Consider the following 26945-nt stretch of genomic DNA (forward strand, 5'->3'; position numbering starts at 1 on the left):
GCGTGATGACGTAACCAACAACGCAGCGTGACTGCAACACGCGTAGATGTACCACTACTAATATTTATTAAGTCAATAGTGTGGCGGAGGTTTCTTTAAGGACTGTAGCAACTTACAGATCAAACTGTTATGGCCTGATGGAGTCCAGGAAAACGCAGCAGTGTGTGGAGTAAATTTCATTTACAGAATAACCGCAGGGCGTCCGTACGTAATTCAACACTTATCGCGATGCAGTATCATATTAAATCGTGGTGTACAGCTGGGTACCCAGCGGTGTAGTGGCGGGTGTCACCCGCGGTGGAGGCGGAGGCTGATTGTAGTCAAGCGCTGCCACTCGCTCGTAGTGCTTTAAATTACGCCGATGGGGTGGATAACACGAGTATCTGATAAACATATGTAATAAATGCTTTTTATTTACTTTCGGTGCTTCCGCTACCTGTCTACAGCTGTAGCCTAAACCTGTTATAATCTAATTTCGACATGTTATCGTCAAACAATTTTCTGCTAAAGTTAAAACTCGTAATTTAGGAACTTTTTAAAAACACTGTTAACAGGACTCGTTACACGTTTAAATGTAGCACAGTTACTCTATTGTAGTGTGATATATAGGAACAACTCCGCTTCTTCAGTCTATACAAACCGTGCTTATGTACACGTTAAAAACACCCGTTATAAACCCGTTACGATGTAGACTTAAGACCCAACACGGAAGAGAAACTAAAGTGAAACTAATCAGGAGTCCTGCGGATACTTCGACGCACTTTAGCAGGTGAGTGGAGGAAAAGTTAAAATGTTATTCATGAAATGGATATTTTGTATTTCCAAACTTTTACCATTTGTAACAGTTTAACTACAGTAACAGTAAGAGTCGATATAGTAAACTGAACCAGTGAAAGTCAGACCGGATGGATGAACGGTGAAGTGTTGAAGTCGCCATGATGGTTAACAAAAGGATTATAGCCAACTGCATCATACGTTGGTATCAAATATATTATCTTGCTAGCTGCTTTTATACGATACTTGTTTATTTTGTCTGTTTATTTTCGTATAAACCTATTGTTATTCTCAGGGACATTTCCAGCTTGACTTGGTTAAAGGAGGCTAAACTAATTTACTAGATAACTCGTATATTCAGGGTGCATGATAAGTAGCGAACATTTTTTGGTTGTCAAAGTTCTGACGGCTGTTTTGTCGAAAAAAATGCAACTATATCGAAAAGTGCTAGCTGCTTTATGGGTTTACGTTTTCAGTTTTGTATGCTCCATACATGCTGTAAGTGTTCGGTCCTTGTTTGGCAAGTGGCAACAGGAAGTGACACTTAACGGCATTTCTGTAATTTTACTCCGTTACACATGCATATCACATAAAGGTACAGCCTAACTCTCAGCAGACAAAAAAGGAGTAAGTGTACTGCAAGAGCAACGGTAGCATGTTGTTATACACGGTTGTAATTTAGGCTATTAAAATTTATTAATTCAAGGGTAGTGTGCAGTAGTGCTGGGCTTCAGGGCCGTGCAGAGACCTTTGGAGGGGCAGGTGCTCAAAGTGAAAAGGGGGCACATGGAGCACAAATTTGAAACACCATACAGAAACATACCTTGAAATATAACAGTTTGATTTGTAGCAACCCTTATTCATAAATAATATAACATGGAATCACAACATACCATATTATTGTCCACATCTCATATCTTTGATAGAGGGCAAAAGTAGTCTATATCTATAGTCTATATTTACCTGATTGAGTACATTGAACAGCTACTGTTGAGGGTTGTTGGTGGAGACGCTGTATTGTTCTGATATTGAAGTGACTAAAAAGAGCATGGGAGAGATAGTGGCTGATTAAAATAAGTGTTATGTGATCATGATAAGATGCAAAGATAACTAAGATTAAACATGGCGCACTGTGACCTGCCATACGGCTGATTGTTTGTAGGAGATTCTGTGCTGAGAAAGGATACAGCAGGCTGACTGAACTAAACAGATCAAGTTGCACATTCGTAAAAAGAAAGGGGAACATTAATGGGAGGACAAGAATAAAAGAGGGGTGGAGGTACAGCCTATATCCACTAAGCCAGTGATTCTCAACTGGTGGGTCGCGACCCAAAAGTGGGTCGCGGACACGTTCTTGGTGGGTCGCGGACAGCTTGTTAAAAAAAAAAAAAAAAGTCTACTCTTCAGATTTTGTACTCGTCTTTTATCTTGAAAAAAGACAGAGGCACATGGCACAGCTCCAGACTGCGACTAAAATGGTCGCAATCGCGACCATAAATGAGTAATAAAATTATTTCACTCGCCAGTGGCGACAGGTGATACAAGAGCATTATATTTTATGGGTTAAGACTTTTTGTCATTGGAAAAATATCCACAATTTTCTTTTGAGGTTGTATTTTAAAAGTTAACCGATATGCTGTAGTTCTCACTCTCATGTTCGCTCTGCCCATTAACAAAAGCGGGAATCACCAGCGTGACTCGCAAAGCAGCGGAGCCGAGCTGAAACTTTAGCACTAAGCGTTAGCTTGTTGAAAATAGCGAAGCCAAAAATATTGGATTTTTTCACACAGTCTACATTTCTGTCGGACCATAAGAGGACACACTCCTTTATAACTGTACATAGTTTTAAGTTCATTTTAATGGGATCAAAAGTCACTCATATACATACTATGAAACTTGGTCAAGTTCGTTTCACGTTCGCATATTCGGAATTCTTTCTTCAATACCTTTAAGTTAAAAGTATCAAAATATGCAAATTCTTATTTCTGGCACCCAATACAAACATCTACAACTTTGTTTACATCAGGAATATATGTATTTTAAAACATGTTATTTTAAATATACTCCTGTCACCGCTGCAACGTCTAAGGCACCGTCTACAAATGACCTTAACACGGAAGCAAGTGGAGGTCGTAAAGGCCCCAGAGCACTGCGCACTCAGTTTTTTGCAATAATTTCAATAGCTTTTAAACGGTCCATCTAAGACCACCAAAGAAGTTGGATTACATAAAGTTAATCTTTAATAACAACCTACAACTAAAAGATGGGTATTTATACCTTGCACCAGTGTGTGGTGGTCAGTTTTTGTCAAATATTTCAATAGCTTTTAAATGGGCCATCATAATTCCACAAAACAAGGTTGTTGATTAGGATGCACTTAACTATAACTTGTTTTATGCTCTTATGATGGACATTTTAAAAGCTATTTAAACATTTGACAAAATGTGCACTTAATATTTATACAACTTGTTTTTATCTTATGAAGAATCGTTTAAAAATTATTTAAATCTTTGCAGGAAAAAAAGAGTGTGCAGTGCTCCGGGGCCTTTACGACCACCACTTTTGTCCATGTTAAGGTCATTTGTAGATGCTAATAGTAGTACATTTAAAACATGTCTAATTCCGAATACGCGAACATGAAACCAACTTAACCACAGTTACAAGGAAGAGAAAACATCAGTCATGTTGGACGACAGATATCCTAAATAACAGCTGACCTGATGTGAGTGCTTATTAGTTTATATTATGGCACCTAGAAAAAGTTCTTGGCGCCTGATTTTTTTCCTTTTAGGACCTACTGGCTCCTTGAGTAATTTTTAGTATGTAGCCCAGCATGAGAACCATCTTGTTGCCATGGTAACCACCAATTGTTTACCCTTTTAATTTGTTATAACATTTGTACTGTATAAAACTGGGTCGCGACTTAATGACAATGAGAAAAAGTGGGTCCCGGGCTGAGACCAGTTGAGAACCCCTGCACTAAGCTATAATTCAAGCTCTGCATTAATTTAGGACATAGAAAGATAATGTATTAAGTTGAATTCAGATCCCCATTAGACACTGGACTGTTTAACTGTGGCTTCTCTTCCTGGAGTCCTTGGACAAAAATGGAACAATTCTTACACCTCTTTATTTTAATTTCACAGCTGTAGTTTTGGTTTCTAAAAAACAAATGCAACCATTTGTTTTGACACAAACATGACTTCAACATGTAATGTTCCATCCTGTTTTTATTAATTGATACTCATAAACTCATGTATAAACTTAACATTTTTAATGGGAGAAAGAGAATAGAGGAAGGGTGTGTGTGTGTGTGTGTGTGTGTGTGCGTGCGTGTCTGTCTGTCTCTCTGTGCATGTAACAAAGTAGTATTTTTTTGTTTCAGTTATAACAGCAACTTCCTGTTGCCCATGCTCCGAAATATGTCAATGACTTCACTGTAGTTGATTGGAATATCCTTTTCAATTGCCAGTAAATGTATTTGTGCTTTATCCACTTTGTGCAAGACAGCAAGGTTATAAATGTCACATATTTTATATTCATGCATATTTAATTTGTCTGTATACAAGTGTTAAAACACATTCTGATTTGTTTAATGAGAGGTCACAATCACAATTTAAATTCTTCAAATTAATTATTATTATTGTTGTATTTATACTAATATAGTCCAAAATTATGTAAATAGGCATGTACATGGCAGAGTTTTAGTCAAATAGCATATGCCTCATTGCCTTTAGAAATATACATGTAGGAAAAACACTGCAACTGTGTGTGTGTGTGTCTCTCTCTCTCGCTCTCTCTCTCTCTCTCTCTCAGCAGACAACAGACACTTTTTTTGTTTTTTGGCGGTCGTGGTAATTTTTAAAGTAGTCCGGTAATAAAACGCACCCCGCCATTCCTGAATTTTCACCCGCGACTGACTTTTCAAACAAGCCCAATTTGGCGGTAAAACCGCGAACCTGGCAACATACATATACACACACAGTGACAGGCACACTGTAACTCGTGAGAGTGTGTGTAGAGTCTCACACACACAGAATGCTGCTAACTTCACTAACTTTGTCAGTTATCTTGCAAGAAAACAATGTGGCGTGCACAAACAAATACCACGGCAAAACCTACCTACCGGACCGTTAGCTGTTCTCTCTCCGTATCTAGAGTTAGCAGCTTAGTAGCGCCTAGGTCACGTGCTGACGTCACGTAAAGTCAGGAGGGCACGTAAGGGTCAATGTGAATCGACGTGATTCACATGTGAATGGTGATTATTATTATTATTATTATTATTATTATTATGCCACACAGACAGACTTTCACACATACAAAAATTGACAAAAGGGCACTTTGGGCAGAAAGGGCCAAAGGGGCGGGTGCTCCAGCACCCTCCGCCCCCCCCTCTGCACGTGCCTGCTGGGCTTTATGACTAAAATTCTATATGTACTTCCTGACAACAGACACGGCTCCTTTCTTTGGCAAAAGCTCCTTTGGGGTATCATCTTTTACTTCAATGTTTGGTAGAATTTCTGGTTCAGAGCGTCCCTCGTTTTCAGCAAGCTAGATTTGCACTCTGTTGCATGTGTGCTTAGCGGCGCAGCAATAAAAAGCATCACTTGAGAAACAATTAACGACCCTGCTGCGTTCCTGACACGTGAAGGCTATTTAAACCGAATACCGGTTTATATATATATACAGGCCCGTTGACAGTCTTGATGGGGCCCGGGACAAGAACATTTCATGCCCCCCCCCCCCCCCACGCGCTGTCGAGGTCGTGCACCTCTCGAATTTTGTAACTTCGCGCGCGCCCCGCTTCAGCGTAATGAACAAAGTCATGTTTGCAGGGTTCATACACCTTTAAAAGGTGGAATTAAAGCACTTGTACGTCACTTTAAAGGTCCATTTCAATATTTCCCAGCACGTTAAACTTAATAAAGTTAAATATTTATACATATACTCGAAATGAACTCGAAATGATTCGAAATAATTCGCTTTTCATCACATTATTTAATGGTTGTTTATTTTCAAAACGCCCAATCTTTAACATCTTCACGTTCTCTCATGTTTCGTCCTGGAATTACAAGAGGCTCGTATTTGTTAACGTAATACAAGAGAAATGTTCAGTCATACAGATATTTGTTGTGAAATGAAGTAGTTACAATTTCAAGCATTTTCAAGTACTTTAGCCTAAATTCCAGCACTTTTCAAACCTGGAACACAATGCAACTATGGCGTCAAAATAGGACCTAATGTTTTGAGAATCAAAAAACAGAATCCATAACCAAGAAATTACGTTTTGTAATTGAGAAAACTGTCGTTAATATTGAGAGTTAAAAAAGCTGGTTTGTAAACACAATATGTTTTCAATCGTCTATTTTGAGTTTAATATTCTTGAAGAATCCGTTTTCGTTTTCGTTGCGCTTTTTCTCGTTCGCGCTTCTCTCGGTCTCGCTCTCGCCTCCAGAAGTTTCTCGCTTTTGACTTTTGGACCTGTTTTTACAGGGGGACGGATTTACACAGTCATTGGCTGATGGAGTTAAGCCCCGCCCACCCATGCCATTTTACACGCACACGATTACAATACACAACAGGGTAGTCGTAACTCCAAACAATCTACTTCAGTCTATCTACTGTGTGCATATATAAGATGCACGGTTGTCTGTAACGACGTGGAACAAAGTAATATGGCGAGGTCACGTAGTCGGAGGTGAACTTCGGTATATCAAGTGTGTTACTGTTCTCGTAATTCTTAGTTTGAGTCGGAATTCGGCACAACACCGGCAAACACAGGCAAGAGGTGTGTTTATGTTTTCTCATATCAGCTATTTTTAACGATTATCTATTTTAGTAACCCACAGTAGATAGACTGAAGTAGATTGTTTGGAGTTACGACTACCCTGTTGTATATTGTAATCATGTGTGTGTAGAATAGCATGGGTGGGCGGGGCTTAACTCCATCAGCCAATGACTGTGTAAATCCCGCCCTCCCGTAAAAACAGGTCCAAAAGTCAAAAGCGAGAAACTTCTGGAGGCGAGAGCGAGACCGAGAGAAGCGCGAACGAGAAAAGGCGCAAAGAAAACGAAAACGGATTTTTCAAGAATATTAAACTCAAATAGACATAAATATTGTGTTTACAAACCAGCTTTTTTAACTCTCAATATTAACGACAGTTTTCTCAATTACAAAATGTAATTTCTTTGTTATGGATTCTGTTTTTTGATTCTCAAAACATTAGGTCCTATATTGACGCCATATGCAACATTAAAATCCGTCAGGTGAATGTTTTTCCTTTCTTTTCTGCGCTCCAGATTTCTGTTTACTTTAACTATCCACCACTGTATTTCCCGCTGTTGGGCGGGTACCAGCTGGCTACGGTCGGTGCTGGATCAAACCATTTTTCAGTGCAGATAGGTAAAAAAGCATACATATTTTAGCCATTGAGCTTATTTTGAGTACAGAATTTTATATTAATGAAAGATTTCAAGATTATTTAAAATTATAGACTTTAAATAAAAAATAAATTGCTGGGCTCTTTGATGGGCCCCCCTGGCCCTGGGGCCCGGGACAACAGACCCGGTTGTCCCCCCCTGTCGACGGGGCTGTATATATATATATATATATATATATACTATTTTACTATATATACGATAAAAAAGTAGTACAGATTAAACAGGAACACTGGGACAACAATAACCACAGGAAAGAACACTGGTACAGTAACACAAAGTGGCACATTCACAAAGGGAAACGTTATAGGCACAAACATGGGTACATTTACACATATGAGGAATGCAATAGGAACTGGGGCAAACTGTCCAGGTCACACCCTTCTGAGCTCCTAGCCCCATAGGAGCGGTAGCCTGTTGAGACCCCCTGAATCCCTAGGCAGAGCCTCTGGCATGCGCACTGGTCTAAAACGTCACTGGATGGCACGCACAACATTGGGCGCTACTGAAGGTAGCGCACCGCCCCTATATGCCAACAGGGAGTAGGGCACTGCCCCTATATGCCAACAGGGAGTAGGGCACTGCCCCTATATGCCAACAGGGAGTAGCTCACCGCCCCTATATGCCAACAGGGAGTAGCTCACCGCCCCTATATGCCAACAGGGAGTAGCGCACCGCCCCTATATGCCAACAGGGAGTAGCGCACCGCCCCTATATGCCAACAGGGAGTAGGGCACTGCCCCTATATGCCAACAGGGAGTAGCTCACTGCCCCTATATGCCAACAGGGAGTAGGGCACTGCCCCTATATGCCAACAGGGAGTTGGGCACCGCCCCTATATGCCAACAGGGAGTAGCTCACTGCCCCTATATGCCAACAGGGAGTAGGGCACCGCCCCTATATGCCAACAGGGGTGCGCACCGGCATTGGGTGCTATGAAGAAACGTGCACCACTGCTAGATGCCACTGGGGGCACACCACCGGTGTTATGCACTGCTGGACGAAGTGTCAAGTGAGGAATCTCAGGAATAAGGCTCATTCACTGCTCATCCTCTACCTCCATGTCATTCTGGTATTGGGAGAAGGCGTTCCCTATTTTATTGGGTTCTGGGGGGCTGGAGTTTTGAGAATGACACACATATTATATTTTCACATGATCTGCTGCCCTCTGGTTTTTATGTGTGTTTGTCAGATGTTTTTATCACATACAGAAATATAATTGCAATCATATTATGAGTAACAAAAGCTTTTATTGACTGTTAGAATGAGTTAATGCAGCAAGTCAATATTTGCAGTGTTGACCCTTCTTCTTCAGGACCTCTGCAATTCTCAGAGGCATGCTCTCACCTCCCTGTGACAAGAGGTATGTAAGTGGGTGAGGGGGGTGAGGTTTGTGTGAGTGGTAGTGTGTGTAGGCTACTTAGGCTATGTGTCTCTCCCTGCTGAACCTAAGACTGAGATGAGTAAACGTGTGTGTGTGTGTGTGTGTGTGTAATCAACTGGGTAGGTACGGCTAGGGCAGTGTATGTAGAATAGAATAGAATGAATAGAATAGAATAGAATGCCTTTTATTGTCACTATACACAGTACAGTGAAATTGTAGCAGCTCCTCCAGTGCAGTAGCAAGTACGATTTAAAAACACAGTAAATAATACACAGTAATTACACAATCTTAATTTACAATATAAATATAAGTATTGCACATTGGATATAGTATAATATATTGCACAGTGAGTGTCGGAGAGTCTGTGGGGTTGGAGTTAGTGCAAATTTGAGTTTATGTTTGTTATTGCCTTTGGGAAAAAACTGTTCTTGAACCGGGTTGTCTTTGATCTGATGCACCTGTAGCGTCTTCCTGAGGGCAGCAGGTCAAACAGATCAGAGCCGGGGTGGGAGTTGTCCATGATTATGGATTGTGCTCTGCTGAGACAGCGGGTGGAGTAAATGTCCATTAGGGAGGGCAGAGGGCAGCCAATGATCCTCTGTGCTGTCTTCACTACTCTCTGCTGTCTCTCCCTGTCTGCCATGGTGCAGCTGCCATACCACACTGTGATGCAGTATGTCAGTATGCTCTCGATGGACGAGCGGTAGAAGGTCAGCAGAAGGTTGGACTCCAGGTTGTACTTCCTAAGAACCCTTAGGAAGTGTATTCGCTTTTGAGCCTTCTTGGTAGTCACAGTGATGTTTTCTGTCCAGGAGATGTCATCTGATAGCTGGACTCCAAGAAATCTGAAGGAGTGAACCCTCTCCACACGCTCACCGTTAATGAAGAGGGGGGCTGGTTCGATGCAGTGCTTCCTGAAGTCGACAATGATCGCTTTTTGTTTTCTTGGTGTTCAGAGTCAGGTTGTTCACTGAACACCAGGTCGACAGATTCAGGACCTCCTCTCTGTAGGCAGACTCGTCTTCCCTCGAGATGAGACCGATCACTGTGGTGTCGTCGGCGAACTTGATGATCAGGTTCGTGTTGTGGATCGGACTGCAGTCTTGGGTATAGAGGCAATTAGGGCTGAAGCGATTGGTCGATACAGTCGACGACGTCGACGCTGAAAATACGTCGACTTAAAATATTGCATTGTTTTTGTTTTTTTATATTTATTTTTTTGTTTTAATGTTTATTAATGTTCCATTTTTAATTTCTAAAATGCGTCCGTTCAAAGAAATGTTTTTCCTCAACGCGTGACATCAGAGAGTCTCCAGTCATTGGTCAGTTTCACTTAAAAGAACAATGCCGGCTGCAGCGGAGCCAAAGGAGCTTCGCAAATGTCTACAGCAGGGGTCGGCAAACCTGTGGCACGCGAGGCATAATCACTGGTACGCGCCACGATGGACCAGCATCAGCAAAAAATAAAAATAAAAAATCTCAGACAGAGAGCACGATCCTCCAATCGAAATCGCTCATCAACACTCTGAACTCAGATGACCCGTGATGACTCATCACCCGCCACAGACCCATGTTTAAATTTAGCCTAATACAAATCAGTTAGCCTACCTGATAGCGATGCAAGAGATGACGGAGCCTCTGGTCCGAGGCCGTTAAACGTGCCGTGGCTAGGTATGGCAAACAGTCCTATGGCAGGCCCTTTTAACATATAATGGGCTTCACCCCACTTACTTTACAGATATCTGTAACTACATTACAGATATCTGTATATTTAATTTAAGATATCTCTAATTATATTTTAACTAGGCAAAATGTCAATTTGAGATATCTCCAATTACATTCTGACTAGTATAAATTACGTAATATTCACCGTTGATTTGTATGGAGGCTCAAGTTCAAGATATCTGCAATTAATTACTGACTATCTGAAACGTACATTTCAGATATCTACAATTAAATTATTACTAGTCAAAAAGTCAATTACAGATATCTCGTTTTTTGCTCTGACTAGTCATTATTCTAATTAAAGATATCTTAAACATATTTTTAGATATCTGAAACTAAGATTTGACTAGTGCAAATTAAATATCAGATATCTTGAAAGTAAGTAATGACCTGAGACTCTGTATCACCTCAGATATGCTGTACTGGACAGCAACAACATGAGTGACTATAGCAGAATCACAGAGTTCCAGACATTTCCTAGATCCAGACCTGGACAGCCTACAGTTGTCAGACATACTCAGAAGTCTCTGACTGTTTCCTGGAGGAAGGCTGATGGAGACTCCCCCGTGCTCCACCACATGGTGGAGTATATGGAGGCTGGTCTGGAGGGCTGGCAGTCCATTCTAACAGAGGGACCTGAGTGTGAATGCACCATAACTCCACCCTACAGCACCTGCTACAGAGTCAGAGTCTCTGCTGTCTATGGGGAGGGAGACACCAGCAGACCCAGTGAGGAAGCAGAGATCCCTGTAGACAGTGAGTTTAACCTCTGGTAATAGATAATGATGATAATTTTACATTTACAACTTTAGTCTTTCAAACTGTGAATGTTTCTATACCACATTCCAGAATGGTGCATAAACCTCTCAGAGAGAAAGACCTCCCTCTTCCTAGAAGTGCTGAAACTCCACACAGTGAAGAAACCAGTAGAGCTGAGCGGCTGGTCAGATGAAGTGAGTGAAGTGAGGAGTTTCCTTCAGTGTCTGCCCTACATCTCCCAGCTCAGGTGAGTGAGAAGCTAGGCTTGTCCCGATCCAATATTTGGATCGGATCGGCTGCCGATATTTGCAAAAAATGCGTATTGGATCGGCAGACATGAGAAAATGCCGATCCAGACTCCCAAACCAGTTTTTTTTTTCTTTCTTTTCACCAAGTTCGATCCGGGTTTTCCAGTGCACCCATTTAAATAATCCATTCCAGTTTTTGCTGTGTTTTCACCAGTGAGAGTAAAATCCGGTCCGCATTTTCCAGCACACCTTCAGCACCCAAGCATAGCGTCTCCCCAATTTAGCTCAGTGGCATCTCCTAACCATTAAGATGGCCATGTAAATTTGAAGTTATCCGTAAAAATGTCAGTTGTGTGGGATTATTTTACCTTAAAGGACAACAAAGAAGAAGAGGTAGAGTGCAACATATGCCACAGTAAAGTCAAGCGTGGTGGTAAAGCTGTAAGAACTTTTAATACAATCAATCTAATCAAGCATTTAGCGAAATACCACCATAAACGACATGAAGAGTCTCTAAAGAAAACTGAGGACTTCAATTCTATATTGAAATGCTCATCTTTGTAAAAAATAATCTCCCCATCAAGCTCGTTCTGCAGGCAGGGCAAACAGTTGGAATTGAAGGGAGTGTGTAGATGGAGATGGAGCAGCAAAGTGTGGAGTAGATTGGGGAGTAGAAGGCATTTTGGCTTTAAATAGTTTACAATATTTGCACTGATTATTTTTTTTTAGCTTTGGTTTACACTTGTTCAAGAGCACTGATGAGTACAGCACTCAAGAGTACTGATGCTGTTAATAGACTATTTTCTACTCAGGTTGTATGTTTTGCTTTTTTAATACAATTTACTTATTATTTGCACTTATGGCTTTTTAAGCCTTGGTTTACTGATGTCGTTTCTGTTTGTTATTTATTATTTTGTCTATTTTGAGTTTATTAATTGCTAAATAAACAGGTCAGTTTCTCCTTACCAACCATTGTGTATTATTCAAACACACCTAATTCAGCTGGCTACTTATCAAGAGTAAAACGCTTTTCAACATGAGTTTGACAACAAAGTAAGTTGGCTAAATAACTTTAAACTTTAATACATGCTCGGATAGGCCGGTATCGGTATCGGCCGATATTGGTATCGGATCGGAAGTGCAAATAAATATCGGTATCGAATCGGAAGTTCAAAAAGCTGGATCGGGACATCCCTAATATGTACTACATGTGTTCTGTAGGTCTTGTATTAACTGAACTTCTGTTGGTTTACACATTTTCACTCTTACACTAGTTACATTTCTGTGAAATGTATATCTTTCTATATCCTTCTATGTACATCACAGTTTATTATATCCTGTGTCCTGATGAATGACATTTTCATGACACCTTTGCTGTTTGTCAGTCAGACACTCCTGTATTACGTAGAGGATGGCATCTTCTACACCAACACCTGCCCGGTACGCAAACTACAGACAGTCCTGGGCATGTTGCACTTGTGGTCTGAGGAGACAGAGAAAGAGCCGCTCAAAGGTCTTCATAAGGTGTGACGTGAGTGCCACCGGTCGGAAGATGTTCAGCTCACTGGTCCGGTTCTTTTTGAACACTGGAACTAAACATGAAGTCTTCCAGAGAGTAGGCACTCTCCCCAGTTGTAAGCTGAGGTTGAAGACCCATTGAAGTGGTTCACCCAGTTCCAAAGCGCAGGTCCTTAGTAAACGTGGACACACCTTGTCCGGGCCTGCTGCTTTCCTGGAGTGGTGTTTCCTCAGTTGTCCCCTCACCTGGTCTGCAGTGATGTGTGGAGGGCTCTGTGATGAGCTGGGGGTGCAGGAGGAGGAGGAGGCTGCTGTAGTAAATGATGAAAGGTGTGTTGAGGGAAGAGGGAGATATGGCTGCAGTGAGGGAGAGGGTGGGGGAGACATGGACTGATTGAAGCGGTTGAAGATGATGTTCATTTCGTTGGCCTCCTCAACAGTCCCTCCTATGACTCTGGTCTTTGTGTTGTGACCAGTGATTGTCTTAACACCTTTCCAGACCTCTCTCAAGTTGTTCTCCTCAAGCTTTAGCTCCACCTTTCTCCTGTAGCTGTCCTTGGCTTCCCTCACACAGCGTTTCACCTCCTGCTGTGCTGCTTTCATCGCCCCCCTGTCCCTGCTCCGGAATGCGGCCTTCTTTCTGTTGAGAGCAGCTTTGACGTCCTGCATTACCCATGGCTTATTGTTAGGGTAACACCGTACAGTCTTCATGGAGGAAACGTCTACACAGAAGTTGAGATAGTCCGTCAGACAGTGTGTCATCCCCTCTATGTCCTCACAGTGTGGGCTAAGCAGCACATCCCAGTCCGTGGTGTCAAATCAGTCTCTGAAGGCATCTTCCATTCCAGGGGACCACCTCCTGATGGTAGTGGTTGTTGCAGGCTGCCTTTGAACCAGGGATGTGTACTCTGGCTGTAGGTGGACCAGGTTGTGGTCAGACTTCTCTAGTGGGGGGATGGAAGTGGCTATGTATGCATCCCTGATACTAGCATACAGTAAGTCAATGGTCCTGTTTTTTTCTTGTTGGGCAATCCACGACCTGGTAGAAGGCAGCTAGGGTAGAGTCCAAAGTGGCATGGTTAAAGTCACCAGAGATGATCACAAAAGCCTCAGGATGCTGTGTCTGCAGCCTCGCTGTGACCGAATGGATCATCTCACATGCCTTGGCTGCATCTGCGGGCTAACCGCTAGCAACTCCAAGTCCAAACAACAATGTATTGGTTATAGGTGGCCCTTTGTAGTTCTGTACTATTTAAACCCAATCTAAAAACAGAATTATGCAATTCAGCTTTCCAGAACAATGTATTTTTTGACTTATCTAAACTGAATAAAAAAATTGTGTACATACTTTGTATGCTTATCTGTTTGGTAGCGTAACCCTCAGTGAAGCTTGTGGTTTGACCTTGAGATCAGCTGTGTGCTGCATCATAAAACTCCATATGAAGAAAAAATGTTATAAATTAACAAAGTAATCTGGACTCACAGTGAGGATTCATTAGCAGGTATAAAGGGTTTAATAAAGGACAAAAGACAAACAACTACAAACCAGTCAAGGGTCTAAACCAGAAGAGCTACAGAAATAACAGACAGAGGTACAAACGGATGAGACAGGAGGCAAAAACCGGAGGTAACAGGTCAAAACACAGAACAATAACGAGAGAAGTAGATAAACAGCTTGGTACACTTTCACAAAAGAGTCAGCAACACTTCACAAGGAGCTGCTGTGGCCGTCTGGCTTATGTAGGCAAAGTAATCAGTGGAATTCACAACAGCTGAAACAGGAGTTTTCAGTATTCTGGAGATGGTGCCCTCTGGTGGTGAGAGGGGGAATTGGCACCAGTCACATTTCTTAATATTGTGATATAAAAGAATCAAATTTTACATAATATAAATGTAAAGCCAATGAAGTGGCTGGAAATAAGCAGGAAAATTATGATTTCTGAAAGATCGCAAAACCTCAAAGTCTTCTGATGACTGTGTATGAGGTCTCTTGAGACTTCATGAACACAGACAGGGATCATGTAACACTGGCAAATGTGATTGGGCTGCAGTAAATCTAATGTGGAAGTAACACGTTACTGGATTGGTTAAAATAATGAATAGCACAAAATATTCACTTTTTTTACTTCAAATATCGTGACACTGTGGAGTGTCAAGGGTGAGAGACAGAACACCAACACAAACCAGTGTTCACAAAGACACTTAATGAGAAACAAAAGAGAAACCAGTGTTCACAAAGACATTTAATGAGAAAAAGTGAAACACATACAGTGAATAACAAACAAAAGATACACACCGCTGTAATATCACAATGAGACAGAGCAGGAGGAGACCAACAGTAATTCAGGACAAAGTGAGAACAGAACACAAGCGTCACGATCTGTAGACGCACAAAGTGAACAATGACCCACAATCCACCACAAACACGAGGGTTTAAATACACACAGTAACGAGGCAGGTTAACAAGGAGCAGGTGAGACGTAACCAGTCTATGAGGAGGGGGCGTGGCCACACAGCAGTCAACTTGGAGAGGTGGTCCGTTATAGTGGGGTTAAAGGGCACATGGACTGATAGGGTTCAGTTACCTACATGGTAGAAACGGATCTGTATGATCAGAAGACAAAATTACTAGAGTGTGAAAGAGGAGATAAAGTGACATGTATTACATGGTAGGGGTCATATTGATGCAACATGTCGTATGGCTTTTGTGAATTCTTTGTGTTATTTCCCCATTCTAACATTGAATCAAACACTCAAGGTTTCTTTGGTCTGTTATGCTGGGTCTCTCATTACCCACAAACACATGCAGGGAGGTCTGTGTGCTTTAGAGGAGACATGAACCAGCATTCAGACTAGTGGTGGTGTCACTGTACTGGAAATGGTCCGTTTACAGCAAACTATACAAATTTATCTGTTATGTCTTATGGTTTCTTCTGATTGCATTGAATAATTCTGTGTTTTATGTGAACACTCTATTCCAACAGGTTTGAATATGATGACGATGATGATGATGACGATGATGATGACGATGATGATGAACAGAGAAGATCTGCAGTGGAATTTCTGCTGAAGCTGACTGTTACAGCAGCAGAGTGTGATGCAGCTACAGGAGAGAGTTTCACTAAGCTGCTGACATCTGTGTACGACTACACAACCTTCCCTGTAGATGGGACTAATCATCAATGTGATTTCCTGCTGGATCTGTACTCACGTGTGAAGGACTATGAGACTCAAACAGGCAGGAGTGTCCTTCCAGCATTACAGGCAAATTACCAGTCAGCTCCTGCAGTCTGGAACATAGACCTCTCAAAGAGAAAGACCTCCCTCTTCCTAGAAGTGCTGAAACTCCAAACAGTGAAGAAACCAGTAGAGCTGAGAGGCTGGTCAGATGAAGAGAGTGAAGTGAGGAGTTTCCTTCAGTGTCTGCCCTACATCTCCCAGCTCAGGTGAGTGAGAAGTCTTTATACGTACTACAGGTATAATGTTTAAATGTAGGTTTTTCCTTCAAGGTTTGGCTATTGTCTTTGATTTTGTTAGTTCATGTCTCACTGAGTGTGCTCAGTATATACTGCAGGTTAGATGTGTGAATGAAATCTTGATGTGTAGTTAGTGTGTATGTATTTGAGCAATGATCACACAGCTTGTGTTGATTATGGTTTTGTTACTCAGCACCATTTAACCAGCCTTAAAAATATTCTGCTGTCTACAAGTTCATTTGTTGACTTAAATTGAATGAGAAACAAAATTGTGTATAGTATATACTTTGGATGTTTTAACTGTTTGTTTGTGTAACTCAGTGGAGCTTTGACTGAATGCTGTAAGTGTAGACTACTAATGCCATAAGCGTAGGTCACTAAACGTGTAAATGTGTGTCACTAATGCGGTTTATATGAGGTTGACCAATGGTCAGGTTTACACATTCTTACAGGATTGGACAGATAGCTTGTATTGGTTACAGGTGGCCTTTTGTAGCTCTGTACTATTTAAACCCACCTTAAATAGATAATTACACAGTTCAGCTGTCCAGAACAATATATTTGTTGACTTATGTAAATTGAATTTAAAAAATTGTGTACATAATTTGTAGGGGTGGGAATCGTTTACTATCTCACGATTCGATTCGATTCCGATTTTTCGATTAACCCACACGGTTTCCCTTATTGATGTTTCCGTAGTTTGAATTACTTGCCAATATAATGTTAACATTATTTATAGTGATCCTAGCAGACCTAGCAGTGGAGTGAGCAGGCAAAGTCATTTCACTAGCCTTACTGCAAAGCTCCTCTAACTACATAGTCACTTAACAAAACATTTAGGCTGCATACCGTAATATACTTCCTCAGGTGGGATGGTGAATTTTGGTATGCAGTGATATAGTTTGTTTTTGGCAAACAAAGCATGCATTTAAAACGATGGGAATGATTCATCTGTTCAGAAAACTGGAACATTTTGTCGAGATACGGCCATGGGTGCAAAAGAGCATGCCAGGGTTGCCAGCTCTCACGCATTGAGCGTGAGACACACGCATTTGACCGTTTTCACACGCTCTCACGCCACAGTTCCTATATCTCACGCCGAAAAAAAATCTAGTTTATTTACCTCTGATCTATATCTATCAACCACCGGCGATCGCGATATAATACTTAATTTGTGTTCATTTTTCACCGCCCCGGTAACGTTCGCCACCCCCCGATCAACAATTTACAATCGCCACCAAGTCCAGGTTCAAATCTCCCTCCAAATGATCTTGAAAAGTTGGCAACCCTGGCATGCTCCATCACCGCCGTCTCCGCTCATGTTGCTGTTATTTAGGAAAAGAACGACTAGCGACACGGAACTTGATTTTACACCTCACAGACACATCCTTGATTGCTGATAGGCTGTCACCTGTGAAAATACTATCGGGGGAGGGGAGAAGAGTTGTGTGTGGAAGTAACGAGTAACGAGAGCTGGACAGAAATGTAGTGGAGTGATAAGTACTGTATTTGTTATTCAACTGTAGTGAAGTGAAAGTCATAAGTATTTAAAAAAAAATCAACTTAAGTAAAGTACAAATACTCAAGAACTGTACTTAAGTACAGTACTTAAGTAAATGTACTTCGTTACTGCCCACCTCTGGTGATGGTACAATGCTGTCCTCGCATAAGTGAATATACGAGGTTACAGTGTCCGTATAATCATCCAAGCTGTCACAGGCAGTTCTCATTGAGTCCAAAGATAAGTTGCTTTGTCAGATTTTCTATAATGAAATGTTAAAAGATAAATTAAGTGAAACAAGAAAAGTGAAGACACTAACGTGATTAAGTGTACCAAGCTGCACACACAGGTCCACACACACACACACACACACACACACACACACACACACACACACACACACACACTGAGACATCCTTACTAGTGTGTGTGTGTGAAAGAGGAGATACAGTTAAACATGTTAAATTATAGGGGTGTGAAATGTGAAATTCATGTGAAATTCTATATGGTTGTGGTGAATTTCTTGTGTTACACTCAATGTTTCTTTGGTCTGTTATGCTGCGTCTCTCATTACCCACAAACACATGCAGGCAGGTCTGTGTGTTTTAGAGGAGACATGAACCAGCGTTCAGACTAGTGGTGGTGTTACTGTACTGGAAATGGTCTGTTTACAGCAAAATTTACAAATTAATCTGTTTTGTTTGCTGATTTCTACTAAATGTACTAATTCTGTGTTTTCTGTGAACTCTCTATTCCAACAGGTTTGATTATGATGTTCTTGATGGTGAAGAACAGAGAAGATCTGCAGTGGAGTTTCTGCTGAAGCTGATTGTTACAGCAGCAGAGTGTGATGCAGCTACAGGAGAGAGTTTCACTAAGCTGCTGACATCTGTGTGCAGCTACACAAACTTCCCTGTAGATGATGATGATGATGATGATGTCAAGTTTGATATTTGCAATTTCCTGCTGGATCTGTGCTCACGTGTGAAGGACTATGAGACTCAAACAGGCAGGAGTGTCCTTCCAGCATTACAGCCAGTTTACCAGTCAGCTCCTGCAGTCTGGCACATAGACCTCTCAGAGAGAAAGACCTCCCTCCTCCTAGAAGTGCTGAAACTCCAAACAGTGAAGAAACCAGTAGTACTGAGAGGCTGGTCAGATGAAGTGAGTGAAGTGAGGAGTTTCCTTCAGTGTCTGCCCTACATCTCACAGCTCAGGTGAGTGAGAAGCTTTTATACGTATTACATGTGTAATGTTTAAGATGAGGTTTTTTCCTTCAAGGTTGAGAGTTTGGCCACTGTCTTTGTTTTTGTGAGTGTCACTGTGAGTGACCAGCAGATGGTGAAGGTTAGATGTGTGAATGAAAACTTGATTTGTAGTTGGTATGAGTTTAAGCATCAGGCTTACACATTCTTACAGGATTTAACAAATATAGCTTTGTTGGTTATACCTGTATTTGGTCTTTTGTAGCTCTGTATAAAATATACAGCTGTCCAGGACAATGGATGTGTTTGTTGACATGTAAATTGAATCACAAAAATGTGTACAATACATATTTTGCATGCTTAGCTGTTTGTTAGTGTAACTCTCCATGAAGCGTATTGCCTGAACTCTGTTACGATACGTCCACATCGTGAGCGAGGGAGGAGATGCCACGATGTAAAAGAAGAAACACTTATTTAAATACTCTCCAATAAAAAGATATTTGCAATATATACACTAACTGAAATTCTTTAAAATACAGTAAAGTAGCAGTGGCTGTGATTATGAATATGGAATGTACCATATATAGCAGACATGGGCATTGCCACATCCGTCTCTCAGACTCTCTCTGACCGGCGCACATGAGATCGCTGATACTTTAGAAGTCAAAAGTAACTGTGTGACTATAACACCTATTACACTGTGATTATTGCATGAAATTAAACTTTACTGCTATTATTTTGAAGGCAGCTGTTTTGTTTTTACATTTGTGTCTGTCTAGTCAGTTCACTCATGCACCGTCACTCAAAATGTGTCAGTGAATGTGTTGGACAGCTTTTTAAAAAAAAGAGCTCTTAGCTCTATATGTCCGCTAACTAAAAAAGAATGATTGATACAGAATGCAGTTTTTAACAAGGAATGGACTTCTGAATATTAATTTACTGAAGAAAAACTGTAAAGTTGTGTGCTTAGTTTGCAGAGAACATTTAGCTGTGTTGAAGAATTACAATTTGAATCACTATTACGAATGTAAACATGCAGAGAAATACAAGAACTAGACTGATACAGAACCGGCACGGGCATCTGAAGATTGATTAAACTGCAAAGGCATTAAGGATTTTTTACAGAGTATCACTCATCCAGGGATGCAGCAGTCAGGAACAGTAGACCAGTCTAGACCAGTAGACCTTAGACAGTGTCCTCCTCTCTGACACTTCCGTCAGACTCATAGAAGATCCTGAACATAGAGAACAGAACTCACCACCACAGACTCATAGAAGATCCTGAACATAGAGGATAGAACTCACCACCACAGACTCACAGAAGATCCTGAACATAGAGGACAGAACTCACCACCACAGACTCATAGAAGATCCTGAACATAGAGGATAGAACTCACTACCACAGACTCAAAGAAGATCCTGAACATAGAGGACAGAACTCACCACCACAGACTCATAGAAGATCCTGAACATAGAGGATAGAACTCATCACCACAGACTCATAGAAGATCCTGAACATAGAGGACAGAACTCACTACCACAGACTCATAGAAGATCCTGAACATAAAGGATAGAACTCACCACCACAGACTCATAGAAGATCCTGAACATAGAGGATAGAACTCACCACCACAGACTCTTAGAAGATCCTGAACATAGAGGATAGAACTCACCATCACAGACTCATAGAAGATCCTGAACATAAAGGATAGAACTCACCACCACAGACTCATAGAAGATCCTGAACATAGAGGATAGAACTCACCACCACAGACTCTTAGAAGATCCTGAACATAGAGGATAGAACTCACCACCACAGACTCATAGAAGATCCTGAACATAGAGGATAGAACTCACCACCACAGACTCATAGAAGATCCTGAACATAGAGGATAGAACTCACAAGGAGGTGGGGGGAGGTTGAGTGGAGTGGTCTATCAGTAGTGGGGGGTGAGTGGAGTGGTCTATCAGTAGTGGGGGGTGAGTGGAGTGTGTTATCAGTAGTGGGGGGGGATGAGTGCAATGTGCTAGCAGGAGGTAGATGAGTCTGAAGAGGACACAGCTTCACTAAACAGATCAGGACTGTGGACTAGCCGGTCTAAAGGTTAAGTGTACCAAGCTGCACAAACAGGTCCACACACACACACACACACACACACACACACACACACACACACACTGAGACATCATTACTAGTGTGTGTGAAAGAGGAGATACAGTGAAACATGTTATATGATTGGGGTCATAATCATGTGAAATTCTATATGGATGTGGTGAATTTCTTGTGTTACACTCAAGGTTTCTTTGGTCTGTTATGATGCGTCTCTCATTACCCACAAACACATGCAGGCAGGTCTGTGTGTTTTAGAGGAGACATGAACCAGTGTTCAGACTAGTGGTGGTGTTACTGTACTGGAAATGGTCTGTTTACAGCAAACTATACAAATTAATCTATTATGTCTGTTGATTTGCACTAATTGTATCTATTTTTTTGTTTTCTGTGAACTCTCTATTCCAACAGGTGTGACTATCGTGTTCTTTGTAATAAAGAACAGAGAATATCTGCAGTGGAGTTTCTGCTGAATCTGATTGTTACAGCAGCAGAGTGTGATGCAGCTACAGGAGAGAGTTTCACTAAACTGCTGACATCTGTGTGCAGCTACACAACCTTCCCTGTAGAAGAAGAACGTGGTTATGATTTGAAGGTTGTTATTTGTGATTTCCTGCTGGATCTGTACTCACGTGTGAAGGACTATGAGACTCAAACAGGCAGGAGTGTCCTTCCAGTATTACAGCCAGTTTACCAGTCAGCTCCTGCAGTCTGGAACATAGACCTCTCAAAGAGAAAGACCTCCCTCTTCCTAGAAGTGCTGAAACTCCACAAAGTGAAGAAACCAGTAGAGCTGAGAGGCTGGTCAGATGAAGAGAGTGAAGTGAGGAGTTTCCTTCAGTGTCTGCCCTACATCTCCCAGCTCAGGTGAGTGTGAAGCAGGTTTAATGTTTATACTGAGTTTTTCATTAAAGGTTGTGAGTTGGGTCGTCTTTATTTAGTGTAGAGTTTAGTGTAGTGGTTGACCCCTTTGACTCCTCACACTACACTCACTGTAAATTGTTATTGTAAGTTATTCAGATGAGAGTTTGCTGACTGTAAATGAATGAAATGTTGCTTTGTCATCTGTTCTGAATGTGAACAGTGCTCAGACCTGTAAAGCATGATGACAATGTGGTGTGTTTACTTTGTAAGAGATTTTGTTCTGTCTGTCCTAGTCCACAAACACATAGAGAAAAACAACACAGAAGCAAAGAAAAGTTATAGAGGGTGTAGACACTGTAATAGGCATAAACTATCTGACCAAATTGTCATTTCAGTGTCCCTGTTATTACTTTGTATTTCTGTTTATTTTATTTTGTGAGACTCTCTATTCAAACAGGTTTAATTATGATAAAGAACAGATGGTCTGTTTACAGCAAACTGTACAAATTAATCTGTTATGTCTACTGATTTCTACTAATTGTATCTACCAATTCTGTGTTGTCTGTGAACTCTCTATTCCAACAGGTTTGGGTATTATGTTCTTCATATTAAAGTACAGAGAAGATCTGCAGTGGAGTTTCTGCTGAAGCTGACTGTTACAGCAGCAGAGTGTGATGCAGCTACAGGAGAGAGTTTCACTAAGCTGCTGATATCTGTGTGCAGCTACACAACCTTCCCTGTAGATAGGACTAATTATCAGTGTGATTTCCTGCTGGATCTGTACTCACATGTGAAGGACTATGAGACTCAAACAGGCAGGAGTTTCTTTCCAGCATTACAGCCAGTTTACCAGTCAGCTCCTGCAGTCTGGTACATAGACCTCTCAGAGAGAAAGACCTCCCTCTTCCTAGACGTGCTGAAACTCCAAACAGTGAAGAAACCAGTAGAGCTGAGAGGCTGGTCAGATGAAGAGAGTGAAGTGAGGAGTTTCCTTCAGTGTCTGCCCTACATCTCCCAGCTCAGGTGAGTGAGAAGTCTTTTCCCTACAGGGTTGTGTTTGATGTTCTCTGGTGGTTTTTGTGAGTTGTTCTCTCACTATAAATTAGTGATTGTTGTGGAACAGACGTGTGAATGAAATGTTGCCTTCTAATTTGTTATGAATGTGAGCTCTGCTTGTGACGGGCAGGGAGTACGAAATAAAATGGAAGCGATCACGCCAAGTCTCAGGGAAAAGGGAGGTTTTAATAAATAAAGTGCGCAAACCAAAAACTTGTGACAAGATCCAAATAAAGGATACAATGACCAGCAGTCAACTGGTACAAAGAGCCGACATATACAGACAAACAAACGACCGTTAGGTGAGGCGGATCATAGGCCCCGCCCACCTGAGGGACGAACACAACGCAACAACAACACAACTGCCGCTGTATATGGGGGCGACCAGTAAGGGGCCTGCCGTATCGTGACTGTCACGTATGACCGTGCCCCCCTCCCTTAGCGGTCACTCCGAACTCCCTCGTGTCTGTGTTCCGTACCTGTTCATCCCGCCCTGCTCGTTTGTCTCCGTGATTCCTCGTTTGTTACCACGCCCCTGTATTATCATTCACACCTGTTCCTTGTTTCTGTCCCATGTATATAACCCCCTGAGTCTCCCTTGTCCTTCGTCTGGTAATTTGACTGTTTGACTGTTTGGTTGTTTCTCGGTTCTGTGTTACCCGGCCTTAGTTTGTTACTTTCTGTTTCGTAATGCCCGTGTACCTGTCTAACCTTGATGGCTCTCCTGTTATGACCCCTGTCTGCCACTACGACTCTGATTATGGTATGTCCTTTAATAAATCTCACTCTTCTCAGCATTTGTGTCCGTCCTCTCGCTCAGCAGTGCGAGCACCGTTACAGTGACACTGCTCATGTCTGTAAAGTGTGTGTAACTGACGACTGGACGCTGAGATTAGTCAGTGTGAAAGACTCACATGCTTTTATTTTAATGTAATAATATCGCTAGAGCACTAATGAACAACAAAGTGCACACAGATAAGTCAGGACAACGACTGACAAACATAATGATGAAAAGCATAAACACTTAAATACACAAACAGTAACATGTAACAGGTGTTAGGAGACAAGAGACAGATGAGACGACTAACTAGACTAGCAGAGTTGGAGGTTTTGTTCAATCTGCACTACTCCAAACTCACACAAAGAAAAACATACAAACCAAAAAGATAAATTACTGAATATCTGCAATATCTAAACATGCATTAACTAGATAATTTTAAACATTGGGATTTAATAGTTTTAAGTCATGTTAACCATAACTGAGTTAATATCCATGTTGTCATGTGATGATATGATATATAAATGAAACATCCTTACCATTCTATTTTTAGGTGCCTAGAATTTGAGTGAGTTTGTCTCTAGTTTTAACTGTAGAGCCCTAATGCCGTAAGTGTAGGTCCCTAATGCCGTAACTGTAGGTCATTTATGCTGTAAGTGTCGGTCCCTAATGGCATAAATGTCGGTCACTAATGGCGTAAGTGTCGGTCCCTAATGCTTTAACTTGATTTGCGGTTGGTATGGGTTTGAGCAATGATCACGTTTACACATTCTTATGTAATATAAATAAAGTAATAAAGTAATATAAATGTAAAGCCAATGAAGTGGCTGGAAATAAGCAGGAATAATAATAATAATAATAATAATCTTTATTTGTATAGCACCTTTCATACATACATGTAACTCAAAGTGCTTTACAGTATAAATAAAAGAAACATTAAAAGGAGATAAGACAAAGACAAAAAGACAGAAGAAAATGTTAAAAGAAATTAAAGATAAAAATATTAAAATAACATAAAAAGTAAAAAGTGAAGTAAGTAAGATAATAAAAAGTAAAGTAAATAAGATAAAACTATTAAGATAGAGTTTCTTAACTAAAAGCGGATCTAAACAGGAATGTTTTGAAACTGCTCTTAAAACTATGCAGGGATGAAATGCCTCTGAGCTCTTCAGGAAGAGAATTCCAGAGCTTTGGGCCATAGTGGCTAGAAGCACCCTCGCCAATCTTTAATCGGCTTTTAGGAATCACCAGTAGATTACTGTTTGAAGACCTGAGAGACCTGACTGGAACATATCTAACCATCATTTCACTTAGGTAAAGAGGGGCAAGACCATGAAGACATTTAAAAACCATGACTAGAACCTTAAAATCTATTCTAAAGCTGACAGGTAACCAGTGCAGTGAGTGGAGTGCAGGTGTAATATGATCTCTCTTTCTCCTGCGGGTCAGAACCCTTGCAGCCGCGTTCTGAACTCGCTGTAGGTGCGAAATAGAGCTCTTTGGAAGAGCAGATAGAACAGCGTTACAATAATCTAGCCTTGATGTGATAAATGCATGGACAAGTTTTTCACTGTCAGCAGGAGAGAGCATATCTCGGACCTTAGCGATGTTTCGAAGATGAAAGTAAGCTGTCTTGCATGTAGTCATGATGTGTGATTTGAAGCTGAGCTCATTATCAAAGGTGACGCCCAGGTTCTTAACACATTGTCTGGCTTTCAGATTCATTTGATTTAAATAAGTCTGGACATCATTCCTTTGTGAATCACTGCCAAGAACAAGAACCTCTGTCTTCTGTTTATTTAACTGCAGAAAATTGTCAGACATCCATGTCTGTATATCATCTATGCAGTCAAACAGTGAGCAAATTGATTTTAGGGCTTTAGGTTCTAGCGAAATATAAAGTTGAGTGTCATCTGCATATTGATGATAACTAATACCATGTTCATTAATGATGTGTGGTAATGGAAGCATATATAGGTTGAATAGTAACGGCCCAAGAATTGATCCTTGGGGGACGCCACAAGTTATTTTTTGACGTGTGGAGGAAGAGGTACCTAATGCTACATAGTAATCACGCCCAGTTAGGTACGATCTAAACCAGTCTAAGACTAAGCCACTAAGGCCTACCCAGCTCTGTAGTCGATCAAGAAGTATTTCATGATCAACGGGGTCAAAAGTGGCGCTTAAATCTAGCAGAAAAAGGACTGAGAGTTTGCCTGCATCCTTATTCAATCTCAAGTCATTTACTACCTTAACTAGGGCTGTTTCAGTGCTGTGGAGAGGTCTGAAACCAGATTGAAAAGTGTCATTTATTTGATTTACTTTGACATAGTCATTCAACTGGATTGACACTACTTTTTCAATGATTTTGCTAAGAAAGGAAAGGTTAGATATAGGTCGATAATTATTAAGAATTGTGGGATCAAGATTTCTGTTCTTTAATAGTGGTTTAACCATTGCAGTTTTAAAAATTTTAGGGAATTCACCCAATTGCAGAGACTGATTAACAATCGTTAGAACTTCATTTGCTAATGAGCTCAGAACCTGCTTGAAAAAGCTTGTTGGTAAAGGGTCCAGTTCACAAGTAGAGGATTTTAGTGATGAAATCACATCAAGTAGTGTTACCATGTCAACTTCTTGGAAATAAGACATATTAAAGTTAGGCTGAGTAACTGATATAAGGGTTGATGGTCTATTAGTGCTTGTTGCTATGTTCTGCCTTATACTAGTAATCTTGTCACTAAAAAATATAGCAAACTCCTCACATTTTTCAACTGAAACAGTCTCAGGGAAGCCACAGGAGGTGGGGTTTACTAGCTGATCTATGCTTCTGAACAAGACAGCTGAGTTATTATTGGATGAATTGATTAAGGTAGAGAAATAGTTTTTCCTTGTTGATTTCACTTCACTGTTGTAATTCTGCAATGTTGTTTTATAAATATCAAAATGTACTTGCAATTTTGATTTTCGCCAACGTCTCTCAGCCTGCCTACAATCTTGCCTAAATTTTACAATAGATGGAGTGTTTCTCCAGGGCATCTTAATTTTACCAGAGATTATTTTAGTTACCTTTGGTGCCACAGCATCAATACAGTTCCTAACTGTGTGT

The 26945-nt window shown here is 41.0% G+C and overlaps 1 protein-coding gene and 1 long non-coding RNA gene across 11 annotated transcripts in view; one reads left to right on the plus strand and one right to left on the minus strand.

Moving 5' to 3' along the window:
* LOC143522998 (uncharacterized) overlaps positions 1-72 on the minus strand; it is a 3431-nt gene extending 3359 nt beyond the window's left edge. The window contains exon 1 of the long non-coding RNA XR_013133195.1: positions 1-72. This exon is cut by the window's left edge and continues 876 nt beyond it. This is a non-coding gene — a long non-coding RNA (uncharacterized LOC143522998).
* Positions 73-208: 136 nt separating this feature from the next.
* The window catches only part of LOC143522959 (uncharacterized), a 56871-nt gene continuing 30134 nt past the window's right edge, over positions 209-26945 (plus strand). The window contains exons 1-9 of one of the 10 annotated variants that reach the window (XM_077017015.1): positions 694-769; positions 8528-8575; positions 9409-9672; positions 10734-11077; positions 11171-11327; positions 15831-16292; positions 18585-19040; positions 21550-22005; positions 22588-23025. In XM_077017015.1, the coding sequence (XP_076873130.1) occupies positions 9629-9672; positions 10734-11077; positions 11171-11327; positions 15831-16292; positions 18585-19040; positions 21550-22005; positions 22588-23025 (2357 nt within the window). In that variant the 5' untranslated portion in view covers positions 694-769; positions 8528-8575; positions 9409-9628. Of the gene's footprint in view, positions 770-7426; positions 10268-10733; positions 11078-11170; positions 11328-15830; positions 16293-18584; positions 19041-21549; positions 22006-22587; positions 23026-26945 lie in introns of those variants that run through there. The other 9 variants (XM_077017005.1, XM_077017022.1, XM_077017048.1 and 6 more) reach the window with 9 other exon arrangements.

The sequence above is a fragment of the Brachyhypopomus gauderio genome, chromosome 1, assembly GCF_052324685.1.
Source record: "Brachyhypopomus gauderio isolate BG-103 chromosome 1, BGAUD_0.2, whole genome shotgun sequence".
Lineage (NCBI taxonomy): Eukaryota > Metazoa > Chordata > Actinopteri > Gymnotiformes > Hypopomidae > Brachyhypopomus > Brachyhypopomus gauderio.